The sequence below is a fragment of the Oncorhynchus clarkii genome, chromosome 1 (assembly GCF_045791955.1).
Source record: "Oncorhynchus clarkii lewisi isolate Uvic-CL-2024 chromosome 1, UVic_Ocla_1.0, whole genome shotgun sequence".
Classification (NCBI taxonomy): domain Eukaryota; kingdom Metazoa; phylum Chordata; class Actinopteri; order Salmoniformes; family Salmonidae; genus Oncorhynchus; species Oncorhynchus clarkii.
In genome coordinates, this window is record NC_092147.1 from 19264435 (window position 1) to 19289426 (window position 24992).

The window sequence follows — 24992 nt, forward strand, 5'->3', positions numbered from 1 at the left end:
CTAACTCTGTAATCCTGAGGACAGAGCAGGGAAGGGGGCAACATGTATGATATGACAGGGAGAGGTTTAAAAAAATAAAAAAGTTAAACATGGAAGGGGTGCAAACTTTTAAACATTAAAATCCTTAACTGAAAAAAGATGCAGAATGTAAACAGCATAGTGGGTCAATTTCTGCAACAACTGAAACGCTAGCATGTTAAAACTGTGCTGTCATACCTTGTCCATAGACTGCTTACAGGGTTAGAAAGACAAATGATTCAATGACAGATTGGTTAAACTATCCCTTTAATATAATATATGCTCGGGCTGCCATTGTCATCATGTATCACAGCTAAACTGAGTTTCATTCATCCATTATCCAGAAACGTGTTGGATTATTCAATCAAGATATTTGTAATACAGGGATGTTACATTACAAATAGTTATGGGTGGACAAGGTGAGGATTTTCTATTCTGTTCTAGAAATGAAAAACAATGACAAGGGCAGATATTCATTGCCATATCTGTCATCTTTAATGAACCAAATCTTTACAAAAATCAGTCATTTTAACAGAAATGAAGTAGGATAGAAAATTGAGCTTCAATATATCCAGTGTTCTGTGAATGTCCATAATTGAATGTCCATAATTGTTTTGGAGCATTTCCCATTCAGGCACATCACGTTGCGCATAAGAACAGCCCTTAGCCGTGGTAAATTGGCCATATATCACATACCCAATCAGAACCCAAAATATAAGCTTGTTATACTCCATGGTTTGTTGACAAAGTAAATCTAAAACACTGAAAAGCCTCAATATGGTTAACTATGTATATATATTTTTAGATAATCAATGGTCAGTCCTTGCATACATAGCACTCGTTTTGACCCAAAAGGTGGGATGACCACTTGTTTTAATTTAGGATTCCAGCTTTAAAATGTTTTTTTGTTCAAATGACATCCTTAACAGCAAAGTTGTTGGTAACGTCTCCATAGTTTTGATTTTAAAAATTGCATTTATTTTTAAAAAAGTTGTAGAAATACAAAAACCCTGGGTTTTTTATTAGAATTTCCAGCTAAAATGAAACATCTTCCTCTCTTGGAATTAGACAAAGAAAGGTGTGAGCTCTGGTCTGCGGAAGCCATTGCCTAAATTCCCATGTCTGAAGGCAGCCCTAGCATCGGCCCTCCAACTTACCTCTCCAAAGAAGATGTTGGTCCAACAGAAGGACAAAACAAACCAAGTGATCCTTGAAGGTTGAAGTTGAGAGCATTTCACATCTCCCATTTAAGAGGCTATTGCCTTGTTTGTGCAGGCGACTGCCGAATGACTGAACTTTATCATAAATAGCGACTGATTATGATTTGTAGATCAGTCAGTCACATCACGGTTTTGATGCTCTCGAACACAGCCGTTGTCTGTGCACTCTAGAGTTATAGTTCTGGAATGGTGTGCTCTAATCTAAAGTTCTGTAGCTGGACCCCACTCAATGTCATCAGTCTCTTCATTGTCAGAGCTGTCACTGCCTCGGATCCGAGTGCGTCTCGTTTGGACAGCCTGGTGGTGAGCCAACCTATCAGGAGATAGAAGAGAAGAGGGCATTACTAACTGTCAGTTCAGTCTTACTCAATTTGGATAGAATAATTTGGACTAGGACGGGAGTAGTTGCTCAATTGCTAAGGTTGGTTTATAGACAGGCATTTTGATGACCATGTGTGAAACAAACATTGTCATACAGATTAATATGATCAGATATTAGTCTACTTCACTAACACAATGAACAATGGAGATGCTTTCCTCTCCTGAGATTCTGCCATACGGGTCTGAAAGAGGGAAAGAGGTCATGAGTCAAAATCACTGGAGACCAAGTTAAGAGTATTTTAGCCTTTGGAAGGAAACTGCGAGTTAGAGGATCTGTAAGAGTTTGTGCTATGCTGAACTGTGACAGTCCCACCAGTACCTGTTGAAGTTTCTTCTCTATGACTGACAGTGTGACAGCTGGGGGGCTCTCTGGCAGCAGTTCAGCCAATGGGGGCTCAGGCACAGAGACAGAGACTCTGGGGTCAGGGGCTATGAAGTCAGGGGGTGTGTCCGAGGGGGTGGTCGGAACAGCCTGGTCAATGGCCCTGAAGTCCGAATCTGAGAAGCTATGATAGGGTCGGATTTCATCAGCAACGTCAACGTGGGGAGGGCTGTCAGATGGACGACGGATCGATCTGGGCTCAGACACATGCATCAGGGGTGGAACCTCTCTCAGGGACTCGGGGGAGGGGTACTCAGAGGCAGGCTCTGAAGACCGGGCCAGAGCGGTGAGACTGGACATCCAGGGCTGATTGCTGGGATCAAATGGTTCCTCCAGGTCCTCATTATCAGTGTAGACCTCTCCGTCTGTGTCCTCCAGTTCGCTGGCAGCACTCAGGTAGTCCGAGTGGGTCCGGTTCAATGCATCCAGCTCCTCCAAACAAACAAACAAACAAACAAACAAACAAACAAACAAACAAACAAACAAACAAACAAACAAACAAACAAACAAACAAACAAACAAACAAACAAACACACACACACACACACACACACACACACACACACACACACACACACACACACACACACACACACACACACACACACACACACACACACACACACACACACACACACACACACACACACACACACACACACACACACACACACACACACACACACACACACACACACACACACACACACACACACACACACACACACACACACACACACACACACACACACACACACACGCACGCACGCACGCACACACACACACACACACACACACACACACACACACACACACACACACACACACGCACACACACACACACACACACACACACACACACACACACACACACACACACACACACACACACACACACACACACACACACATTTATACCACCAGGTAAGTTGGTGAGAGCAAATTCCCAGTTTTACTGTGAGCTGGGATCTGTCTGTGTTACCGTGACTTCTGAGTCCCAGACAGGTTTGGCCTGCTGGTGTCCGATCTTGTCTTTCAGAGTCTCATACCACACATTAGAGCTGGGCTGGAGATCAATACGAGCTGGGAACAATGGGAAGAATGAGACAGTTTTTAATAAAACCACTTGGGACATGATTCTTATTTTTTTTTTACAGATAAACCATGTAAGAGCAAAAACAACATGTATGTGTTTTGATAACAGTTGTGTGTGTTAACATGTATGTGTTTTGATAACAGGTGTGTGTGTTAACCTGTGTGTGTTTTGATAACAGGTGTGTGTGTTAACCTGTGAACAGATGGCTGCAGTGCTTCCTCATCTTGAGGGCCTGTGTGTAGAGGCGTCTGGAGCTCTTGTTGGAGTTGGGGCACATCCTCTGCCTCATGACCTTGACGTCCTTCCTGCTGTGTGGGTCCAGGAACAGAACCATGGGGTGGTACTGGATGTAGTTCAGACGCTCCACGGCAGTAGGAGTAATGTCCAGCAGAGGGTGCTTGTTCTGGAAACAGAGTGAAGAAACACAGGGCATTTTTCTTCAATTCTGGTACTGGAGTCAAACAAGCATACAGCAGTTGTACGTCTGCTCTGTCTCACACCAAAACAAGTCACATCCCAGTTTGTTTCATCACCTTCTCTGCAATCCTTCGTACTGTGTCCAGCTTGATGACCGTGGAAGTAGTGTCTGCGCCACTACTACGAGGAGCCATCTCTGCCACCTCATATTCATCAGGCATCTCTCTGGCCAGCTTCTCCATGGCCACATCGTTCAGAGGACCCATGATGACGATTGGCCGTTTGAAATTAGCTGGAGAGCCACATGGGTCAAAAGGCGTACATGTGTTGATTCAAAATACAAAAAGTACACAAACGTTTAAAGTGTTTGACTATTATGTGAACTATTATGCAATATACAGTGCCTTGCGAAAGTATTCGGCCCCCTTGAACTTTGCGACCTTTTGTCACATTTCAGGCTTCAAACATAAAGATATAAAACTGTATTTTTTTGTGAAGAATCAACGACAATTGGGACACAATCATGAAGTGGAACGACATTTATTGGATATTTCAAACTTTTTTAACAAATCAAAAACTGAAAAATTGGGCGTGCAAAATTATTCAGCCCCCTTAAGTTAATACTTTGTAGCGCCACCTTTTGCTGCGATTACAGCTGTAAGTCGCTTGGGGTATGTCTATCAGTTTTGCACATCGAGAGACTGAAATTTTTTCCCATTCCTCCTTGCAAAACAGCTCGAGCTCAGTGAGGTTGGATGGAGAGCATTTGTAAACAGCAGTTTTCAGTTCTTTCCACAGATTCTCGATTGGATTCAGGTCTGGACTTTGACTTGGCCATTCTAACACCTGGATATGTTTATTTTTGAACCATTCCATTGTAGATTTTGCTTTATGTTTTGGATCATTGTCTTGTTGGAAGACAAATCTCCGTCCCAGTCTCAGGTCTTTTGCAGACTCCATCAGGTTTTCTTCCAGAATGGTCCTGTATTTGGCTCCATCCATATTCCCATCAATTTGAACCATCTTCCCTGTCCCTGCTGAAGAAAAGCAGGCCCAAACCATGATGCTGCCACCACCATGTTTGACAGTGGGGATGGTGTGTTCAGCTGTGTTGCTTTTACGCCAAACATAACGTTTTGCATTGTTGCCAAAAAGTTCAATTTTGGTTTCATCTGACCAGAGCACCTTCTTCCACATGTTTGGTGTGTCTCCCAGGTGGCTTGTGGCAAATTTTAAACGACACTTTTTATGGATATCTTTAAGAAATGGCTTTCTTCTTGCCACTCTTCCATAAAGGCCAGATTTGTGCAATATACGACTGATTGTTGTCCTATGGACAGAGTCTCCCACCTCAGCTGTAGATCTCTGCAGTTCATCCAGAGTGATCATGGGCCTCTTGGCTGCATCTCTTATCAGTCTTCTCCTTGTATGAGCTGAAAGTTTAGAGGGACGGCCAGGTCTTGGTAGATTTGCAGTGGTCTGATACTCCTTCCATTTCAATATTATCGCTTGCACAGTGCTCCTTGGGATGTTTAAAGCTTGGGAAATATTTTTGTATCCAAATCCGGCTTTAAACTTCTTCACAACAGTATCTCGGACCTGCCTGGTGTGTTCCTTGTTCTTCATGATGCTCTCTGCGCTTTTAACGGACCTCTGACACTATCACAGTGCAGGTGCATTTATACGGAGACTTGATTACACACAGGTGGATTGTATTTATCATCATTAGTCATTTAGGTCAACATTGGATCATTCAGAGATCCTCACTGAACTTCTGGAGAGAGTTTGCTGCACTGAAAGTAAAGGGGCTGAATAATTTTGCACGCCCAATTTTTCAGTTTTTGATTTGTTAAAAAAGTTTGAAATATCCAATAAATGTCGTTCCACTTCATGATTGTGTCCCACTTGTTGTTGATTCTTCACAAAAAAATACAGTTTTATATCTTTATGTTTGAAGCCTGAAATGTGGCAAAAGGTCGCAAAGTTCAAGGGGGCCGAATACTTTCGCAAGGCACTGTATAAAACTGTCCCTACCTTTTCTGAGAAGAACTCTCTCGTATGCTGGGAATTTGCCCTGGATGGTAAGCTGGAGCAGGTCATCATGAGTCCTGCGGACGTTCTTCTTGGCCCCTCTGAGCCCCCGTAGTTTCCAGAACTCTACCCTGGGCCCTGATACCTGGCGATCCCCTTCTCCACTGGCCCTCTGAGCCTGCTCCATTCTGGCCAGAGTCTCGGCCCTGAGAGAGACGGAGAGGAAATACCATGTGGAATAAAAGCAACCCCAATGACAGTATCTTTAAGTGTACACATTGGAAATAAGTGCAGTCATGCTCTGTAACCATATGCATCTTTATACATCCAAACCCAACCAACCAACAAAGGAATAAACCAAACAACCAATCATTCTAGTCTCAACTCACCTGACCTGGTTGGGGATGGTGCCCTTGTCCAGCTCATGCAGGTCGTTGCCCATGCGTATAGCCAGCCACTTTCCCAGCTTGCCCCTGTGCATGGTGTCCACCACCCTGAACACCTCTCCCCTGGTGAAGGCTAGGCCGATGTTGCCCTCCACCTCATTGTCATAGTGGGTCCGGACGTAGAACGAGTCCCCCAGGTTGGACTTCAGGATCTTCTTGTAAACTGACGAGAGGAAGAATAACTCAGTCATTTAGGAATAACTTAATCATTTGTATGTACCTTATTACTGGGGTAGAGTTATTACCAAAGTAATTATATAGAAAATGTCACACTGACAAGTCCTCTGAAATCAACCACAATTCTTCCACCCTGTACCTGCTTCAGTCTGAGGTAATACTCACTGTCCATCTTGTTCTGAGTACGGATGTTGACCGGCTCCCCTCTCTTGATGTTGATCAGGAACATTGCAGCTTCCTCACGGTTGAAATAACCAAAGTCCACCCCATTCACCTACAACAAGACCATAGCCCATGAGTGGTGAAAGACGTGTTGCATATACTGTAGTGTAGATACTGTAGTGTAGATACTGTAGATCAGCACTTCAGTGGTCACCAACACTTGTCCCAGAGAGCTACAGTGTGTGCAGGCTTTTACTTCAGCATCATTTAAAAAAACTAAAAAAACAATCAACTAATCAAGATCTTAGTTGAATCAGCTGTGTTCGTGCTGGGCTAGAACAAAAACCTACACACCCTGTCCCGGTGGTGACCACTGCTGTGATCAGTGGGTCTTCACCTGCATGATCTGGTCCCCCTCCTTCATACCCTGCTCCTGAGCGGGGCTGTTGGGCTGAACCCCATCCACAAAGATGCCCACATCGTTGCCTCCCACCAGTCTCAGACCAACGCTCCCCTCCTTCACAAACGACACTGTGTTCAGATCTGAGCTGTATCAACAGAGAGTAAACACAGTTTTGAAAAAAGGAGTAACATCAAAATGAGAATTTATGAAAAGGAGCATTGTCTAGTCTTATATGCTACAGACTATAGCAGGGTAACCCTACTGGCAGCAAAACAAAAAAAAATGTTTGTTTGTCATTGTTGGACATAAGACTAAAAACACCAGCAAATCAGCTCCAACTAATTTTAATTTTGGAAACCTGTTCCAAAGTATTCCCAAGCATAATAAAGAAATGCAATCGAATACAAATGTAAGCAAGGTTTAAAAAAAATATTGTTTTAGTCAAATATTATATCTGTTTCGGCTAGAATGCTAGTAGATACCCATAGACTTCCAGTCATTGCGTTAATGCTAGTTAGCATTGACTTGAAAAACTAACACTAACTTCCTTTATACTGGACACAGACACAAATATGGTATCCACGAGTTCACCTGACTCTGGGAAGTAGATAAAAGGGCCTCATCGCCAGTATGCCTTTAACGTTGGCTATATGGGTATAAATAAAACTCACCCCAAGCTAGGTGTAGGAATGGAGTCTGGGGGCAGGGAGTAGAGGGGTTCCTCTGTCTTGGCTGAAATGGAAATAACAGTTAAGACCTTCCATCCAGAATTACCAATAAACTCAGCAAAAAAAGAAACGTCCTCTCACTGTCATCTGCGTTTATTTTTAGCAAACTTAACATGTGTAAATATTTGTATAAACATAAGAGTCAACAACAAGACAAACTGAACAAGTTTCACATACATGTGACAAACAGGGGGGGGGGGGGGGTCAAAATCGAAAGTAACAGTCAGTATCTGGTGTGGCCACCAGCTGCATTAAGCACTGCATCTCCTCCTCATGGACTGCACCAGATTTGCCAGTTCTTGCTGTGAGATGTTACCCCACTCTTCCACCAAGGCCTGTAAGTTCCCGGATATTTCTGGGGGAATGGCCCTAGCCCTCACCCTCCGGTCCAACAGGTCCCAGACGTGCTCAATGGGATTGAGATCCGGGCGCTTCGCTGGCCATGGCAGAACACTGACATTCCGGTCTTGCAGGAAATCAGGCACAGAACGAGCAGGTGGCATTGTCATGCTGGAGGGTCATGTCAGGATGAGCCTGCAGGAAGGGTACCACATCAGGGAGGATGTCTTCCCTTCCCACAGCGTTGAGATTGCCTGCAATGAAAACAAGCTCAGTCCGATGATGCCGTGACACACCGCCCCAGACCATGATGGACCCTCCACCTCCAAATCGATCCCGCTCCAGAGTACAGGCCTCAGTGTAACACTCATTCCTTTGAGGATAAATGTGAATCTGACCATTTTTTTTTTTTTTTTACCTTTATTTAACCAGGCAAGTCAGTTAAGAACAAATTCTTATTTTCAATGACGGCCTAGGAACAGTGGGTTAACTGCCTGTTCAGGGGCAGAACGACAGATTTGTACCTTGTCAGCTCGGGGTTTGAACTTGCAACCTTCCAGTTACTAGGCTACCCTGCCGCCTTGGGTGAGACAGAAAACCGCAACTCATCAGTGAAGAGCACTTTTTGCCTGACCTGTCTGATCCAGTGACGGTGGGTTTGTTGCTGGTGATGTCTGGTGAGGACCTGCCTTACAACAGGCCTACAAGCCCTCAGTCCAGCCTCTCTCAGCCAATTGCGGACAGTCTGAGCACTGATGGAGGGATTGTGCGTTTCTGGTGTAACTCGGGCAGTTGTTGCCATCCTGTACCTGTGCCGCAGATATGATGTTCGGATGTACCGATCATAGAGGAGGTGTTGTTACACGTGGTCTGCCACTGTGAGGACAATCAGCTGTTTGTCCCGTCTCCCTGTAGCGCTGTCTTAGGCGTCTCACAGTACAGACATTGCAATTTATTCCCCTGGCCACATCTGCAGTCCTCATGCCTCCTTGCAGCATGCCTAAGGCACGTCCACGCAGATGAGCAGGGACCCTGGGCATCTTTCTTTTGGTGTTTTTCCAGAGTCAGTAGAAAGGCCCCTTTAGTGTCCTAAGTTTTCATAACTGTGACCTTAATTGCCTACCCTCTGTAAGCTGTTAGTGTCTTAACAACCGTTCCACAGGTGCATGTTCATTAATTGTTTATGGTTCATTGAACAAGCATGGGAAACGGTGTTTAAACCCTTTACAATGAAGATCTGTGAAGTTATTTGGATTTTTACTAATTATCTTTGAAAGACAGGGTTCTGAAAAAGGGCTGTTTCTTTTTTTGCTGAGTTTACATTATAAGAGGACATTGGAGAGCTGATACTTACAGTAGACTGGAGGGTTGCTCTTCATTGATATCCCAGTGCGGACATTGCCATTGACTCTGTGTGGAATACTATAAGAGAAGAGATGCATTACCATTCACTCACATTTACAGAATAACGCTTCTACACTGAGTTAGAGGTCAGAGAAGGTGGAAGCACACACTTGTGATCAAATTGACTTGAATAGTGACAGTGACTTTTGTCACAGAAGAGCATTCATTTTTTATGGTGGTTAATTAACTGTTCTTTACCTGGTTGTCTATAGTGGTTTCTAGAAGATACTGTAAACTAGAGTTTTACCTGTGGTTGCTCTCCACATCTGTACTCCCAGACCTCCTAGGGGGTGAGGGTGTACGGTCCGAATCAGAGGAACCTGAACAGGGCAAACAGAGGATCAGGATACATATCTGGCCTTAATGGCCATGTACTCATATAATCTCCACCCGGCAGAGCCAGAAGAGGACTGGCCACCCCGAAGAGCCTGGTTCCTCTCTAGGTTTCTTCCTTGGTTCCTGTCTTTCTATGGTGCTTTTCCTAACCACCATGCTTCTACATCTGCATTGCTTGCTGTTATAGGCTGAGTTTCTGTATCACACATTGTGACATTACTGATGTGAAAGGGCTTTATAAATACATTTGATTGAAATTTGACATGGTGCCTTCAGAAAGTATTTATACCCCTTGACTTATTCTACACTCAATACTCCAGAATAATGAAGTGAAAACAGGTTTTTATAATTTCACATTTATTGAACATGAAATACAGATATCTAATTTACATAAGTATTCACACCTCTGTTAATACTCTGTAGAAGCACATTTGTCATTATGAGGTACTGTGTTAGAGATGGGTGTGAGGAAAACAAATCTAATCAATTTTGAATTTAGGCTGTAACAACAAAATGTGGAATAAGTTAAGGGGTATGAATTCTTTCTGAAAGCACTGTACATGTTCAGAGTTTAGGATTTCCAACCTCAAAATTCCATCTTCTTAGACGGTGCTCATCGTTCACAGGTGGGACACTGACCTGAGACTGGACTGGAGAGGGTCATGCCTCGTCGAGGGGGGTCCTGTCTCACTACTGGAGCTGGAGAAGACTTCATCTCAGGCAGAGCTCTGGGAGAGAGAGAGAGAGAGAGAGAGAGAGAGAGAGAGAGAGAGCGAGCAATCACACTCCTCAATATAATGCCCTTACTGTGTCAACTACTTGAGTCCCCGAGTTGACAAGGTAAAAATCTGTCGTTCTGCCCCTGAACAAGGCAGTTAAACCCACTGTTCCCAGGTAGGAAGTCATTGTCAATAAGAATTTGTTCTTAACCGACTTGCCTCGTTAAATAAAAGGTTACATGTAAAAAAATATATATTTCAGGGGTAGGCAACTAGATTCAGCTGGGATGATTTTTGTTTGAGCGGATGGTCGGGGTGCCGGAACATAATATATATATTTTTTAAATGTACCCAGCAAATTTATCAAATTCTTATTTTCACTGACGGCCTAGGAACAGTGGGTTAACTGCCTTGTTCAGGGGCAGAGCGACAGTTTACCTTGTCAGCTCGGGGATTCGATCTTGCAACCTTTCGTTTACTAGTCCAACACTAACCATTAGGCTATGTAAGACCAAGAAGAGCTTGTTTTTGAAAATATGTCATACTCTAAATACATTGAGACACGATCACATTTAACCAAATTCTTGTCAATTCATTTTACTAATAACTTGTGCACCCCAAAAAACAAAACAAAAAAAGAACACTTGAACAGTTTTGGCCTGTTGCTGACCTCTGCCTTCAGAAAATATTCATACTCCTTGACTTATTCCACATTTTCTTGCATTACAGCCGGAATTCAAAACTGATTAGAGCTCTCAATATTTACCCATGTATTCTTTTCAGAATTCTTCAAGCTCTGTCAAATTGGATGATCATTGCTAGACAACCATTTTCAAGTCTTGCCATAGATTTTCACACAGATTTAATTAAAAAATTTAACTCTGCCACTAGATTTCGGCCTTGTGTTTTAGGTTATTGTCCTGATGAAAGGTGAAATCATCTCCCAGTGTCTTCTCCCCCCTGAAAATCTCCCCAGTTACAAGAATACCCATAACATGATGCTGCCACCACTATGCTTGAAAATATGGAGAGTGGAACAGTAGTGTGTTATGTTTGGGGCAAATCAAATACAACACTCTGTATTCAGGACAAATAGTGATTTGCTTTGCCATATTTTTTGCAGTATTACTTTAGTGCCTTGTTGCAAACAGGATGCATGTTTTAGAATATCTTTATTCTGTACAGGCTTCCTTCTTTTCAATTTGGTTAGTATTGTGGACTAACTACAATATCGTTGGTCCATCCTCAGTTCTATCAGTCTTTAAACACATTGCTCTCATGGTGAAATCCCTGAGCGGTTTCCTTCCTCTCCGGCAACTGAGTTAGGAAGGACGCCTGCATCTTTTGTAGTCACTGGGTGTATTGATACACCATCCAAAGTGTAATTAATAACTTCACCATGCTCAAAAGGGATATTCAATATCTGCCAATAGTTGCCCTAATTTGCAATGCATTGAAAAATCTCCCTTTGTTTTATTTCACCAGGTAGGCTAGTTGAGAACAAGTTCTCATTTACAACTGCGATCTGGCCAAGATAAAGCAAAGCAGTTCGACACATACAGAGCTACACATGGAATAAACAAACACAGTCAATAGTAGAGTAGAAAAAGTATATATACAGTGTGTGCAAATTAGGTACGACAAGGGAGGTATAAGGCAATAAATAGGCCATGGTGGCGAAGTAATTACAACATAGCAAATACACACTGGAATGGTAGATGTGCAGAAGATGAATGTGCAAGTAGAGATACTGGGGTCTTCCCTGGTCTTTGTGGTTGAATTTCACTGCTCGTCTGAGGGAACTTACAGATAAGTCTATGTGTGGGGTACAGAGATGAGGTAGTCATCCAAAAACTGTTAGTTAAACGCTATTATTGGACCATGCAACGTATGCGACTTGTTAAGCACATTTAAACTCCTGAACTTATTTCGCCTTGCTATAACAAAAGGGGTTGAATAGTTATTGACTCAAGACATGTCAGGCCAGTGACAAAAAAAACGTATTTTAATCCATTTCAAATTCAGGTTGTAACAACAAAATGTGGAAAATGTCAAGGGGTGCGAATACTTTCTGAAGGCATTTGTCAGTGTTGTTTCAAATGTTCACCCAGTTCCTTGTATAAGTAGACTAACCAGTCTAGCGTCCTGGCTTTATCTTCAGAGAATCTAGTGCACTGAAGCAGTCAGTATTGAAACCGTTTTGACTGAACGTGTTTGTGTGCCAATGTTATAGAAGAGTTGTTGTGCGTCTGTCAGCCTGACCTGTATCTGTTCTTGGAAACCCTGGAGATGGAGCCTCCACTGTCTATAGACTCCCATCGAGGGACGGATGCGTAACTTGCCTCCGACTCTGATCCTGAGTGCCCTGGGGACATGGACACACACATTTTTGTATTTCACCTTTATTTAAAACCAGGTAGGCCAGTTGAGAACATGTTCTCATTTACAACTGCAACCTGGCCAAGATAAAGCAAAACAGTTCGACACAAACACCACATAGCTAAACAAAGCACAGAACAGACCACACGAGCAATAATAATAAGTTACAAATACAGTTAAGTCAATACGCACACACCTTTAGCAGGATTGCTCCTTGTGACACTGGGGGCTTTCCACTTGGGGGGCTCCACCTGGGGAAACATGGCTACCAAGGGAGTGGCTCTGGAAGAGAAGAGGGAGGTTGGAGTGAGGGAGGAAGACAACAGAACTCAGTTACGTGTGGAAAGGGGGACCCGTGGCTAAAATAGATAATGATGAGGATGAGAAGAGTGATATTCACCTTAGGGCCTCTGGGGGAGCTGTCTCACATGGCTAATCACATCATGAGCATATGGACAATTTAGCATCATTGTTGCGTTAAATTCAAAAAGAGTACCTCAGTCTGTTATTCATGCCATAAATGCTAACCCATCCATGTATCATTTCAAATGCATTTTAAGATCAAGTCAGGTAAGAGGCAATCATTAAGTCAGGTAAGAGGCAATCTCCATGTTGCTTTGATCATACTGCTGATTGCTTTTTGACCAGATTCAACCACATGTACAGTAGAGAAGTGCTCAGTGGAAGTCACTTTTATTTGATTGTTAAACAGAACCTCACAGTAGGCACAAGAACAACATGTATTATGGGGTACAACGTAATCGTCAATCAAGGCCAACAGACCAAAAATATAATAATTCATGAAAACTTAACAGTATATTAATAATAGCACAAGATCGGGAGGAGGAGGTGGGTGGCATGCATCAGCTGCCCAGTGCCCCAGTCCAGGGGCTCCTGCTGGGACTTGGGAGGGGGTAGGATGGTAGGGGTGGGCCTCATCGGTACCTGTATCTGCTCCGGGAGTCCTGGCTGTGGGCGGGCCCGGAGCTGCTGTCTGACTCAGATTCAGAGTCTGGGGAGAGAACAGGGGTAATGCTCTAATTATGTGGCCGTTTCTACCTCGTTTCAATGCACTTACAATGTTCTGTCAAGGTGTTCCTGTTGTGGAACTTGAGGTACTGACCTGGGAGTGGGGCTTTGACAGGAGAGGAGACCCGTCGAGGAGGATCCTGACGAATGGTGATGGGGGAGGCTCTCAGTGTCCTAGGGTGGGGCAGGTTAGGGAGCACTCTGTATCTGGAGTGGTCCTCTATGACTCGGGTACTCTCTCCTCTTCTGGGGGGTGGGGAGGCACTGCGGTCCGAGTCCGACTCTGACACCACTACACAGACAGACAGAGTGAAGGAGAGCAAGAAGCCGTGAAAGAGGAGAGAGAGAGACAGTGAAGGACAGTGAGAGAACATGTTATTATCATGATCCACTCAGTGTCATTTGATGAGATTTCCCTATAGCCCGTGCGGTGTTTACCTTTGCGAGGTCTCAAGGTGGAGGAGGAGGGACGGGAGGAACGTGGGGCGACCCAGTCAAAGACGGCAGGTGAGGCTTTGGGGTTGGGGAGGGTGGACAGCCCTGAAAGAGTTCTACAGCAAGAGAGAAATACCCCCAATGAACCACACTAAGACAGATAATATCAAACCAAATGTGTAATTTGAGGTTTGAGGTGAACCCACCTGTATTTGTTGGCGTGGTCTGGGCTGTCCTTCCTGACAGGAGTGGGTGATGCACTACGGTCAGACTCAGACTCTGAGAGGGCTGGATTGAAATACACAGGTCAGGTAAATATGACAGGTTACAGATTACACATGAGTGGGATGGACCAATGCTTATGACTGGACTCACCTCGGTGAGAGGGGTAGGCTTTAGCAACAGGCCGGGACAGTGTTGACCGCATCGGGGACGGATCACGTGACTTAACTACTAGAGGAGGCTCAGCTCTTCTGCAACAAGCCAGAGAGACAGAATGCCTTGTCATACATAGGTCAAAAGCTGACTTGTCACTTAAAGGAAAAATCCACCCTTTAATTAAGTGTTAAATAACACTAATATGTGAGAACAATATTTTTTGGTGAACAAATGTCATTTTTGGCATTACAATAAGGTTGGTAGCAACATGGAAAATCGTTGTGAAATCTGTTGCAGTCGACTACAAAATCCACAATGCAATGCTCCCTCTATGGGCTGACTGGCTAGGTAACTGACTACACAAACCATTAGGTTTTTTGAAACCAGGTTTGCTGTTCATCTGAGCAATATAAATTGGAAAGGAGTTCCATGCAATAAGGGCTCTATATAATCACGTATGCTTTCTTGAATTTGGGGACTGAAAAGACCCCTGGTGGCATGTCTGTTGGGGTAAGTTTATGTGTCAGAGCTGCGTGCAAGTTGACTATGCAAACTATTTGGAATTTTCAACACATTATCTCACATCTCAGAAAAGATTAATCAACCTGCCATCTGTAATATAGTATTGCTTTGGAATCGCGACATTACATGTGAGGAAAATAGGCACGTGTCTCGACATATACACTAACGTTGAGAAGGGATTGCGTGAGGATTAGCTTAGCAACCACATGATCCAGCATGACAATGTGAATTCGATTGGTCGACAGTCTGCTGGTTGGGGCGTTAAACATTCCTTCAGTCATTGGATTCCTCTCTGGCAACAGCACCATGCAATGCACATTGGACTAAAGAGGCAGAGCAATAGGAAAAATGTGCTAGACCCTCTGTTAAATAAATAATTTCTCGAGGTAGGAATATCGCAAAAATATGATCCATGTCTAATTCGAGAGAAGATCTCCTCCCGAGGTATGACATCAGCCAGTATTAAAATATGACTTGTATGATAGACGTTTTCACGATGTAAAACTTCCATTGTAGTGAGGGAGACTATCACAGTGCTACGTCATACCGGACGGATTTCTGCCTGCTTGAACGACAGTAACTCAGATACACATAAAAACATGAAATGACCCAGGTAATCGATAGAACGTCACTCGAGATGCACAAAAACAATATAACATTCAAAATGTGTGAACCGTTCCTATAAGAAAATGTTGGATTAAGTACAGACATCTCAATAAGATCAGAATAGGTGAAATAAGCATGTTTCAGGTGAGGTAACCTGCGTGTGCGTCGTTCTCTAGTTGCAGAGCGTGACACTCTGTCTCTGGGAGTGGGGATGTCTGTATCCAGGTCTGAAATGTCTGAGGACAACCGAGGAAAGACATTAAAACCACATACTGGATCAGCTAGCTGTTCAGGAGCTGCTTCTGACATCACATTTCACATCAATCACTTTTCTCCTCCCCCCTTTCTCCCCCTCCTTCCACCGTCCCTCCCTCCCTTCAGTCATGAGGTGCAGTGCTGATGCTACATTCTCTCCCTAATACATTACTTCCACCCTCTCTCCCTCACCCTCCAGTTCAGAGCTGCTGTTGCCGCGGTGGTCTTCCTCGCTGTTGGGGGCACTGTCCTGCACTTCTGGGATGCTGACCAGGAACTTGCGGTCGTCTCGCAGGACCATCATGGTCAGCTTTCCCCGGGACTTCTCCACCAGGTGCTTGGTCTCCAGAAGGGACAGGTTCTCTGTGGTCATCCCATTGATCTGAACAGGAAGTAGAACAAATATGTGGTCACACAATGCAGAAATCTCCTTGGCTTCATACAATAACAAATATTGAAAAAAAGACACCGTTAGAATACCAAAAGTATTTGGTTTATGGTCCCAGTAAAGAATCAAATCTATGTACAAACCAAATGTTTTGTGATGAGATATCATAACAGCCTGCTTTCTCTTACCTTGAGAATGAGGTCTCCCTCCTGCAGAGTGCCCTCCTTGGCAGCCAGACCCGTCTCAGTCATGTGTTTGATGAAGATCTGGCTTCCCAACTTCAGTCCGTACTCTGAAACAGGAAGGCAACATAAAATGTATATAGTGCAAGCCTTGCATTCACCCATCTATGTCAGACCTGCGATGATGTTTTGAAACCTTTTGCTACGGCGTGGCATAATAAACACGAAAATTCTCTCCTGTTGTTTCTCCTTACCGTCTGTTGTTTCTCCTTACCGTCTGTTGTTTCTCCTTACCGTCTGTGAGTTTCTTCTTCAGCAGGGTGGCTTTGATTGGCTTGTCTGGGAAGGCCTGCTGTGGGAGCCGTTTGAACCCTGAACTTAGCGGCAGGGCATGAGCGGTTCCGTTGCGGTCGAGGGCGGAGCGGTCAGCTTTGTGGGCCTGGTCACTACCATCGGAGTAGCGTCGGGGCCTCTGTGGGGGGTCCTGGTCCAGCAGGTTGGAGTAGGAGGCAGCACGCGAGGGTCTGGTGCTGGCGGGGAGCTGGATCTTACGAGGACGCTTCACTGTCTGAGAGAGGGAGAGTCAGTAACACAGCTGAAAAATGTATTACATTTATTTTTTTCTGGTGTACTGAAATCATGATCTCACATCCATAACCTGGGGTTGGAGTTGCTCACAAATCTTACGAAGATGTCAAGAATAACTCATCTAAACAGAAGATAAAGTTTGCCAGTACTCACTATGTTGGCTGTTTTGCCACATGACTTGAGGTTCTGGATGGTGAAGGTAGAGTAGACATTCTCCATTGACACGCCATTGACCATGACGATCTGATCTCTGACGCTTTTGGAAAGGGACGAGATGTAGAACAAGGTAATTAAGCACATGCGATTTTGAGTGTGTGTGTGTGTGTGTGTGTGTGTGTTTATATACAGTGAGCTCCAAAAGTATTGGGACAGTGACAAATGTTTTGTTGTTTTGGCTCTGTACTCAACACGGTTCACCCATCCATATTGGGTGAACCGTTTAGAAATTACAGTACTTTGTACATACCGTCTCCCCCCAATTTTGGGACAAATTCACTTCTGTATTAAAGTTGTAAAAGGTATTTGGTCCCATATTCATAGTACGCAATGACTACATCAAGCTTGTGTGACTGCAAATTTGCTGGATGCAGTTCAGAATACTTTGTGCCCATAGAAATAAATTGTAAATAATGTGTCATTTTGGAGTATCTTTTACTGTAAATAAGAAAATATTGTTTTCTAAACACTACATTAATGAGGATGCTACCATTAATGTGGATGCTATATACATTTGAGTCACTTGTATTGTTTTATGTTATGGCAGTATCAGCCAATCAGCTCCTTTGTTGTTCAACGCAACGTGCCATTCCATAATGGCTACTGTGGCTACTGCTAGCTAGCATGAGGAAGAAAAGGGCAGGTTTTTCCCCTTTTCGTCCCCAATCTTGGTGTAACATTTGGGATAATGGAACAATTCAGAGTACAATGCATTTCTCATCCCTGGATTGAGGTAGGTTTTCCAAGCCATATTTCGAGCTGGCTCTGCAGTGTCAGGAAGTCTGTCTGACACTAGTGCAGCTGTAAGCAAGTGGGTTGGCTCTACTGGCTAGCCTGAAGGGTAAAGGTGAATGGTGTGTAGGTGACTTACAACAGCCGTCCCATAGCGGGTCCGTTCCGTACCACATCTGAAACGATCACGGCTGTGTCCCCTGAGTCCGGGTTCGGCTGGTCTCTGCCTCCTGATATCGCAAAGCCAAACCCCATCTTGGAATCCTGCCATCAAGAGAGAGGGAGGGTGATAAAGGGGGGAGAGAGAGAATGAGCACATTCCATCAGCACTGAAGTGTGTCACCTGACCTGCACCTAGAGTAACAGGGAGCAGGGCATGTCTTTGTTACTCTTATTTCCTGCAGTTCGCCACTGAAACTGATAGTATTGAAGTCCATTCTAACTAAAGTGGTTCAGTAGGCTATTTCTTTCATTGTACCTTGATGCAAGTGACTGTAAAATGTATTTAGTTTCAGGTGAAAGTATAACATCAAAACACTGACCGACCAAACAACAAGAGACACTTACTTTGCCGAGTGTTATAGTATGCTGCTCGAATATCGTTAATTCCTCCATCTCCGGTTCCTGAAAAACCAAATATCAAACCCATTACAACATGTTAAACCAACATAACACAGGCATTCTCCACTTTTCCATTAATGAACAGGAGCAACTTCAACAGAAATCCAATAACAACATCAGAAGCAGCTGTTTTGTGTCCTTACACAGCCCAGTGTTGTTTAAGAGACAGTGAGGAGCGAGTTAACAGCAACGTGCTCCTTCCTACCTGTCCCATTCCATTCTTGTCTGGCAGGTATGGGGAGGGGCCACAGGGGAAAGACTCAGCAGGCTGCACTTATAGCCTTGCTGTGACATATGACACCAGGCCATTGTTCAATGTTGTGCAACGTTACAGAAACCTGCAGGTAGAAACGTAATATAGCCGACTATATTCCTTCTGCGCCCTGCTTCTAGTCATGAAGAAAACTGTCTGTTCTACACAATGCATTTCTATATGCAACGTTTCACGTGCCTCATCCAATTGAACACACCTTTAGATACAATCTGCGGACAGTCACTAACCTACGATAGTGAATCAAATCAAATTGTATTTGTCACATGCGCCGAATAAAACAGGTGTAGACCTTAGTGAAATGCTTACTTACAAGCCCTTAACCAACAATGCAGCAAAGAAAAATAAGTGTTAAAGTATTGTAGCGACCCGCACAGACAGCTGTGTTCGTTCGGGGGAATGTAAAACTTAGCCAGCTAGCTGACTAATGTGGCGTCGAGGGAATCCGAAAGTGAAGGTAGGGGACGATTATGGCCAAGGAGGTGCGTGTGCATGGACGTCGGAGGATCTGGCCGAGGAGAGGCCCCTTGAGGGTGACCGCTAGAATGATGGTGGCTGAAGCGGACATGAGTGCTTCGTTGACTGTTCTTCGCGTGGACCAAAAGGGTGACGCTGCGGGACGAGGAATCTATGGCTCAGGATGGTAACAAACATGGCAGCGCCCAGTCCCCGATTGCGTCCGTATCTGTTAAGAACCCAAGGTACTCCAGTAAGGTGGATTGGGAAGCTTTTCATGCTCCATTTCATGCTGTTAGCTCATTTTAGGGGGTGGTCAAATGAAAAAAGGGCACTGCAGGTGGCTTTGTGCCTCACGGATGATGATCTGGCCTGTTTGATATTGATTAGCCCCAAGGACAGACATGATTATGGTGCTTTAGTTGGAGCACTGAGGAGGCGCTATGGACAGTGTGTTCAGCCCGGGCTACTGCGCTTCGAACTGAGTAATAGACGCAGGCAGCCTGGAGAGCCTCTACGGGTGCTAGCTAATGATATTGAGAGCTTCTCTCGGCGGGCATATGCTCACATGCTCCCTCCGTGCAGAGCGAGCTAGTACGGGACCAGTTCATACAGACGCTCTCTCCTACGGAGCTGCGCATACAGACCCAGCTGGCTCTTCCGGAGTCATTGCAGATAGCCTTGGAGATGGCTTTGGAGAGGGAGCTAGTGTGGGCTGGGGCTTCAACTGAGATGGGTTTTTTGTTATGTCACTGTAGAGGGGAGCCCTGCTCTGCCCTGGTGGACACTTGGTCCACAGTAACCCTGGTGAGGCCAGATATTGTGCCAGGTTGGACTCCGTTTGAGCCCACAACTGTGGGGGGTTAGGGTTATGTCCAGGCAAGACAACAGTAGCTAATTATACGTCCCTCGCTGTATTTATCGGCTGTTGGCCTACTTGGTCCAAGTATGTACTTAGCTAACGTTAGCTACCGAGGCAAATACAATGAAGCAGAATGACAGCTGCCATTTGTCAGAACAGTTCAAATAACATGATCTTGAATTGATTGGTCAAAAATATTGAGATTAGTCTTTCAAATTATATATATATGTATGAAAGTTACTGTATGTCAATTACAGCCCTCAAATGGTTAAGTGTACTACCGACGCTACTACCGACGTTATCTGCATGAGGGAGTTAACCAACTGGCTCCTCCGTCACGACGTTACCTGAACGGCCATCTGCGGCCCACTAATCGTTAGCTGTCTTATCGGCTGCTATCTGAACATTTTCTGACAATTATTCTTGGGTCACTATAACTAGATCTATTTTGCCAATTGGATTGATCCCCTCTACCACACGGAACCCCACTAATCTACTAACAGAAATGCACGAAGTAGCTAAACAAAACACCGTCCTATGCTAGCTTGCTACCGATGGCCTGGCTAGCTGTCTGAATCGCCGTGACCCCAACCAACCTCACTACGAACTGGACCCTTATGATCACTCGACCAAGCATGCCTCTCCTTAATGTCAATATGCCTTGTCCATTGCTGTTCTGCTTAGTGTTTATTGGCTTATTTCACTGTAGAGCCTCTAGCCCTGCTCATTATACCTTATCCAACCTTTTAGTTCCACCACCCACACATGCGATGACATCACCAGGTTTCAATTATGTTTCTAGAGACAATATCTCTCTCATCACTCAATACCTAGGTTTACCTCCATTGTATTCACATCCTACCATACCTGTCTGTACATTATACCTTGAAGCTATTTTAATCGCCCCCAGAAACCTCCTTTTACTCTCTGTTCCGGACGTTCTAAACAAACAATTCTCATAGCTTTTAGCCGTACCCTTATCCTACTCCTCCTCTGTTCCTCTGGTGATATAGAGGTGAATCCAGGCCCTGCAGTGCCTAGCTCCACTCCTATTCCTGAGGCGCTCTCTTTTGATTACTTCTGTAACCGTAAAGCCTTGGTTTCATGCATGTTAACATTAGAAGCCTCCTCCCTAAGTTTGTTTTATTCACTGCTTTAGCACATTCTGCAAACCCGGATGTTCTAGACATGTCTGAATCCTAGCTTAGGAAGACCACCAAAAATTCTGAAATCTCCATTCCGAACTACAATATTTTCAGACAAGATAGAATGGCCAAAAGGGGCGGTGTTGCAATCTACTTCAGAGATAGTAGAACAGAACACTGCAGGCTATCCAGGTCTGTACCCAAACAATTGGAACTTCTACATTTAAAAATCCACCTCACTAAAAACAAGTCTCTCACCGTTGCCACCTGCTATAGACCACCCTCCGCCCCCAGCTGTGCTCTGGACACCATATGTGAACTGATTGCCCCCCATCTATCTTCAGAGCTCGTGCTGCTAGGCGACCTAAACTGGAACATGCTTAACACCCCAGCCATCCTACAATCTAAGCTGGATGCCCTCAATCTCACACAAATGATCAACGAACCTACCAGGTACCACCCCAAAGCAGTAAACACGGGCACCCTCATCGATATCATCCTAACCAACTTGCCCTCTAAATACACCTCTGCTGTTTTCAACCAAGATCTCAGCGATCACTGCCTCACTGCCTGCATCCGTAATGGGTCAGCGGTCAAACAACCTCCACTCATCACTAATCGACTTGGCCGGTGTATCCTGGAAGGACATTGACCTCATCCCATCAGTAGAGGATGCCTGGTTATTTTTTTGAAATGCCTTCATCACCATCTTAAATAAGCATGCCCCATTCAAGAAATTTAGAACCAGGAACAGATATAGCCCTTTGTTCACCCCAGACCTGACTGCCCTTAACCAACACAAAAACATCCTATGGAGAACAGCCCCCGTGATATGCAACTTTTCAGGGAAGCTAGAAACCATTATACACAGGCAGTTAGAAAAGCCAAGGCTAGCTTTTTCAAGCAGAAATTTGCTTCCTGCAACAAAATCAAAAAAGTTCTGGGACACTGTAAAGTCCATGGAGAATAAGAATACCTCCTCCCAGCTACCCACTGCACTGAGGATAGGAAACTCTGTCACCACCGATAAATCCACTATAATTGAGAATTTCAATAAGCATTTTTCCACGGCTGGCCATGCTTTCCACCTGGCTACCCCTACCCCGGTCAACAGCACTGCACCCCCCACAGCAACTCGCCCAAGCCTACCCCATTTCTCCTTCTCCCAAATCCAGTCAGCTGATGTTCTGAAAGATCTGCAAAATCTGGACCCCTACAAAATCAGCCGGGCTAGACAATCTGGACCCTTTCTTCCTAAAATGATCTGCCAAAATTGTTGCAACCCCTATTACTAGCCTGTTCAACCTCTTTTGTGTCATCTGAGATTCCCAAAGATTGGAAAGCAGCTGCGACCATCCCCCTCTTTAAGGGGGGGGGGGGGGTACTCTTGACCCAAACTGCTACAGACCTATATCTATCCTACCCTGCCTTTGAGGTCTTCGAAAGCCAAGTCAACAAACAGATTTCCGAAAATTTCGAATCCCACCATACCTTCCCTGCTATGCAATCTGGTTTCAGAGCTGGTCATGGGTGCACCTCAGCCACGCTCAACAAGGTCCTAAACGATATCTTAACCGCCATCGATAAGAAACAATACTGTGCAGCCGTATTCATTGATCTGGCCAAGGCTCTCAACTCTGTCAATCACCACATCCTCATCGGCAGACTCGACAGCCTTGGTTTCTGAAAATATTGCCTCGCCTGGTTCACCAACTACTTCTCTGATAGAGTTCAGTGTGTCAAATCGGAGGGCCTGTTGTCCGGACCTCTGACAGTCTCTATGGGGGTACCACAGGCTTCAATTCTTGGACCGACTCTCTTTTCTGTATACATCAATGATGTTGCTCTTGCTGCTGGTGAGTCTCTGATCCACCTCTACGCAGACGACACCATTCTGTATACTTCTGGCCCTTTTTGGACACTTAACAACCCTCCAGGCAAGCTTCAATGCCATACAATTCTCCTTCCGTGGCCTCCAACTGCTCTTAAATACAAGTAAAACTAAACGCATGCTCTTCAACCGATCGCTGCCTGCACCTGCCCGCCTGTCCAACATCACTACTCTGGATGGCTCTAACTTAGAATATGTGGACAACTACAAATACCTAGGTGTCTGGTTAGACTGTAAACTCTCCTTCCAGACCCAACATCTCCAATCCAAAGTTAAATCTAGAATTGGCTTCCTATTTCGCAACAAAGCATCCTTCACTCATGCTGCCAAACATACCCTTGTAAAACTGACCATCCTACCAATCCTCGACTTCGGCTATGTCGTTTACAAAGTAGCCACCATTGTGACCTGTACACTCTCGTTGGCTGGCCCTCGCTTCATACTCGTCGCCAAACCCACTGGCTCCATGTCATCTACAAGACCCTGCTAGGTAAAGTCCCCCTTTATCTCAGCTCGCTGGTCACCATTGCATCACCCACCTGTAGCACGCGCTCCAGCAGGTATATCTCTCTGGTCACCCCCAAAACCAATTATTTATTTGGCCACCTCTCTTTCCAGTTGTCTGCTGCCAATGACTGGAACGAACTACAAAAATCTCTGAAACTGGAAACACTTATCTCCCTCACTAACTTTAAGTACCAGCAGTCAGAGCAGCTCACAGATTACTGCACCTGTACGTAGCCCACCTATAATTTAGCCCAAACAACTACCTCTTTCCCTACTGTATTTATTTTATTTTTCTCCTTTGCACCCCATTATTTTTATTTATACTTTGCACATTCTTCCATTGCAAAACTACCATTCCAGTGTTTTACTTGCTATATTGTATTTACCTTGCCACCAAGGCCTTTTTTTTGCCTTTACCTCCCTTATCTCACCTCATTTGCTCACATCGTATATAGACTTGTTTCTACTGTACTATTGACTGTATGTTTGTTTTACTCCATGTGTAATTGTGTTGTTGTATGTGTCGAACTGCTTTGCTTTCTTGGCCAGGTCGCAATTGTAAATGAGAACTTGTTCTCAACTTGCCTACCTGGTTAAATAAAAGTGAAATAAAAATAAAATAAATAAGAACATCCAATAGTCAAAGGTATATGAAATACAAATGGTATAGAGAAATAGTCCCATAATAACTACAACCTAAAACTTCTTACCTGGGAATATTGAAGACTCATGTTAAAAGGAACCACCAGCTTTCATATGTTGTCATGTTCTGAGCAAGGAACTGAAACGTTAGCTTTTTTTTTTTGTTGGCACATATCACACTTTTACTTTCTTCTCCAACACTGTCTCAGAGCTCTACGGACAATTCCTTCGACCTCTTGGCTTGGTTTTTGCTCAACTGTGGGACCTTATATAGACAAGTGCGTATGCCTTTCCAAATCATATCCAATCAATTGAATTTACCCCAGGTGGACTCTAATCAAGTTGTAGAAACATCAAGGATGACCAATGGAAACAGGATGCACCTTCGCTCAATTGAGTCTTACAGCAAAGGGTCTGAATACTTATGTAAATAAGGTATGTCCATTTTTAATACATTTGCAAAAAAAATAAAATCGGTTTTCGCTTTGCCACTATGGGGTATTGTGTGTAGATTGATAAGGAAAAACATTTAATCCCTTTTAGATTGAGGCTGTAATTACTACAGTATTTATGTATACTCCCCCCAAATACCTAGGTGTCCCCCCAAATACCTAGGTGTCCCCCCAAA

General features: G+C 44.3%; 1 protein-coding gene across 2 annotated transcripts in view; it reads right to left on the bottom strand.

Moving 5' to 3' along the window:
* Positions 1–1408: 1408 nt before the first annotated feature.
* The window catches only part of LOC139380564 (tight junction protein ZO-3-like), a 28867-nt gene continuing 5283 nt past the window's right edge, over positions 1409–24992 (bottom strand). Inside the window, exons 2-29 of one of the 2 annotated variants that reach the window (XM_071123477.1) lie at positions 18537–18593; positions 18109–18233; positions 17175–17277; positions 16728–17001; positions 16440–16543; positions 16056–16245; positions 15763–15844; positions 14478–14575; positions 14309–14390; positions 14106–14218; positions 13762–13959; positions 13584–13650; positions 12835–12920; positions 12522–12624; positions 10180–10268; positions 9452–9524; positions 9155–9222; positions 7405–7465; positions 6728–6878; positions 6334–6442; positions 5935–6154; positions 5549–5751; positions 3631–3806; positions 3290–3500; positions 2971–3084; positions 1939–2441; positions 1752–1801; positions 1409–1551 (exon numbers count right to left, since the gene is read on the bottom strand). In XM_071123477.1, coding sequence (XP_070979578.1) covers positions 1440–1551; positions 1752–1801; positions 1939–2441; positions 2971–3084; positions 3290–3500; positions 3631–3806; positions 5549–5751; positions 5935–6154; positions 6334–6442; positions 6728–6878; positions 7405–7465; positions 9155–9222; positions 9452–9524; positions 10180–10268; positions 12522–12624; positions 12835–12920; positions 13584–13650; positions 13762–13959; positions 14106–14218; positions 14309–14390; positions 14478–14575; positions 15763–15844; positions 16056–16245; positions 16440–16543; positions 16728–17001; positions 17175–17277; positions 18109–18233; positions 18537–18593 — 3822 coding nt within the window. In that variant the 3' untranslated portion in view covers positions 1409–1439. Of the gene's footprint in view, positions 1552–1751; positions 1802–1938; positions 2442–2918; positions 3085–3289; positions 3501–3630; positions 3807–5548; positions 5752–5934; positions 6155–6333; positions 6443–6727; positions 6879–7404; positions 7466–9154; positions 9223–9451; positions 9525–10179; positions 10269–12521; positions 12625–12834; positions 12921–13583; positions 13651–13761; positions 13960–14105; positions 14219–14308; positions 14391–14477; positions 14576–15762; positions 15845–16055; positions 16246–16439; positions 16544–16727; positions 17002–17174; positions 17278–18108; positions 18234–18536; positions 18594–24992 lie in introns of those variants that run through there. The other variant, XM_071123385.1, reaches the window with a different exon arrangement.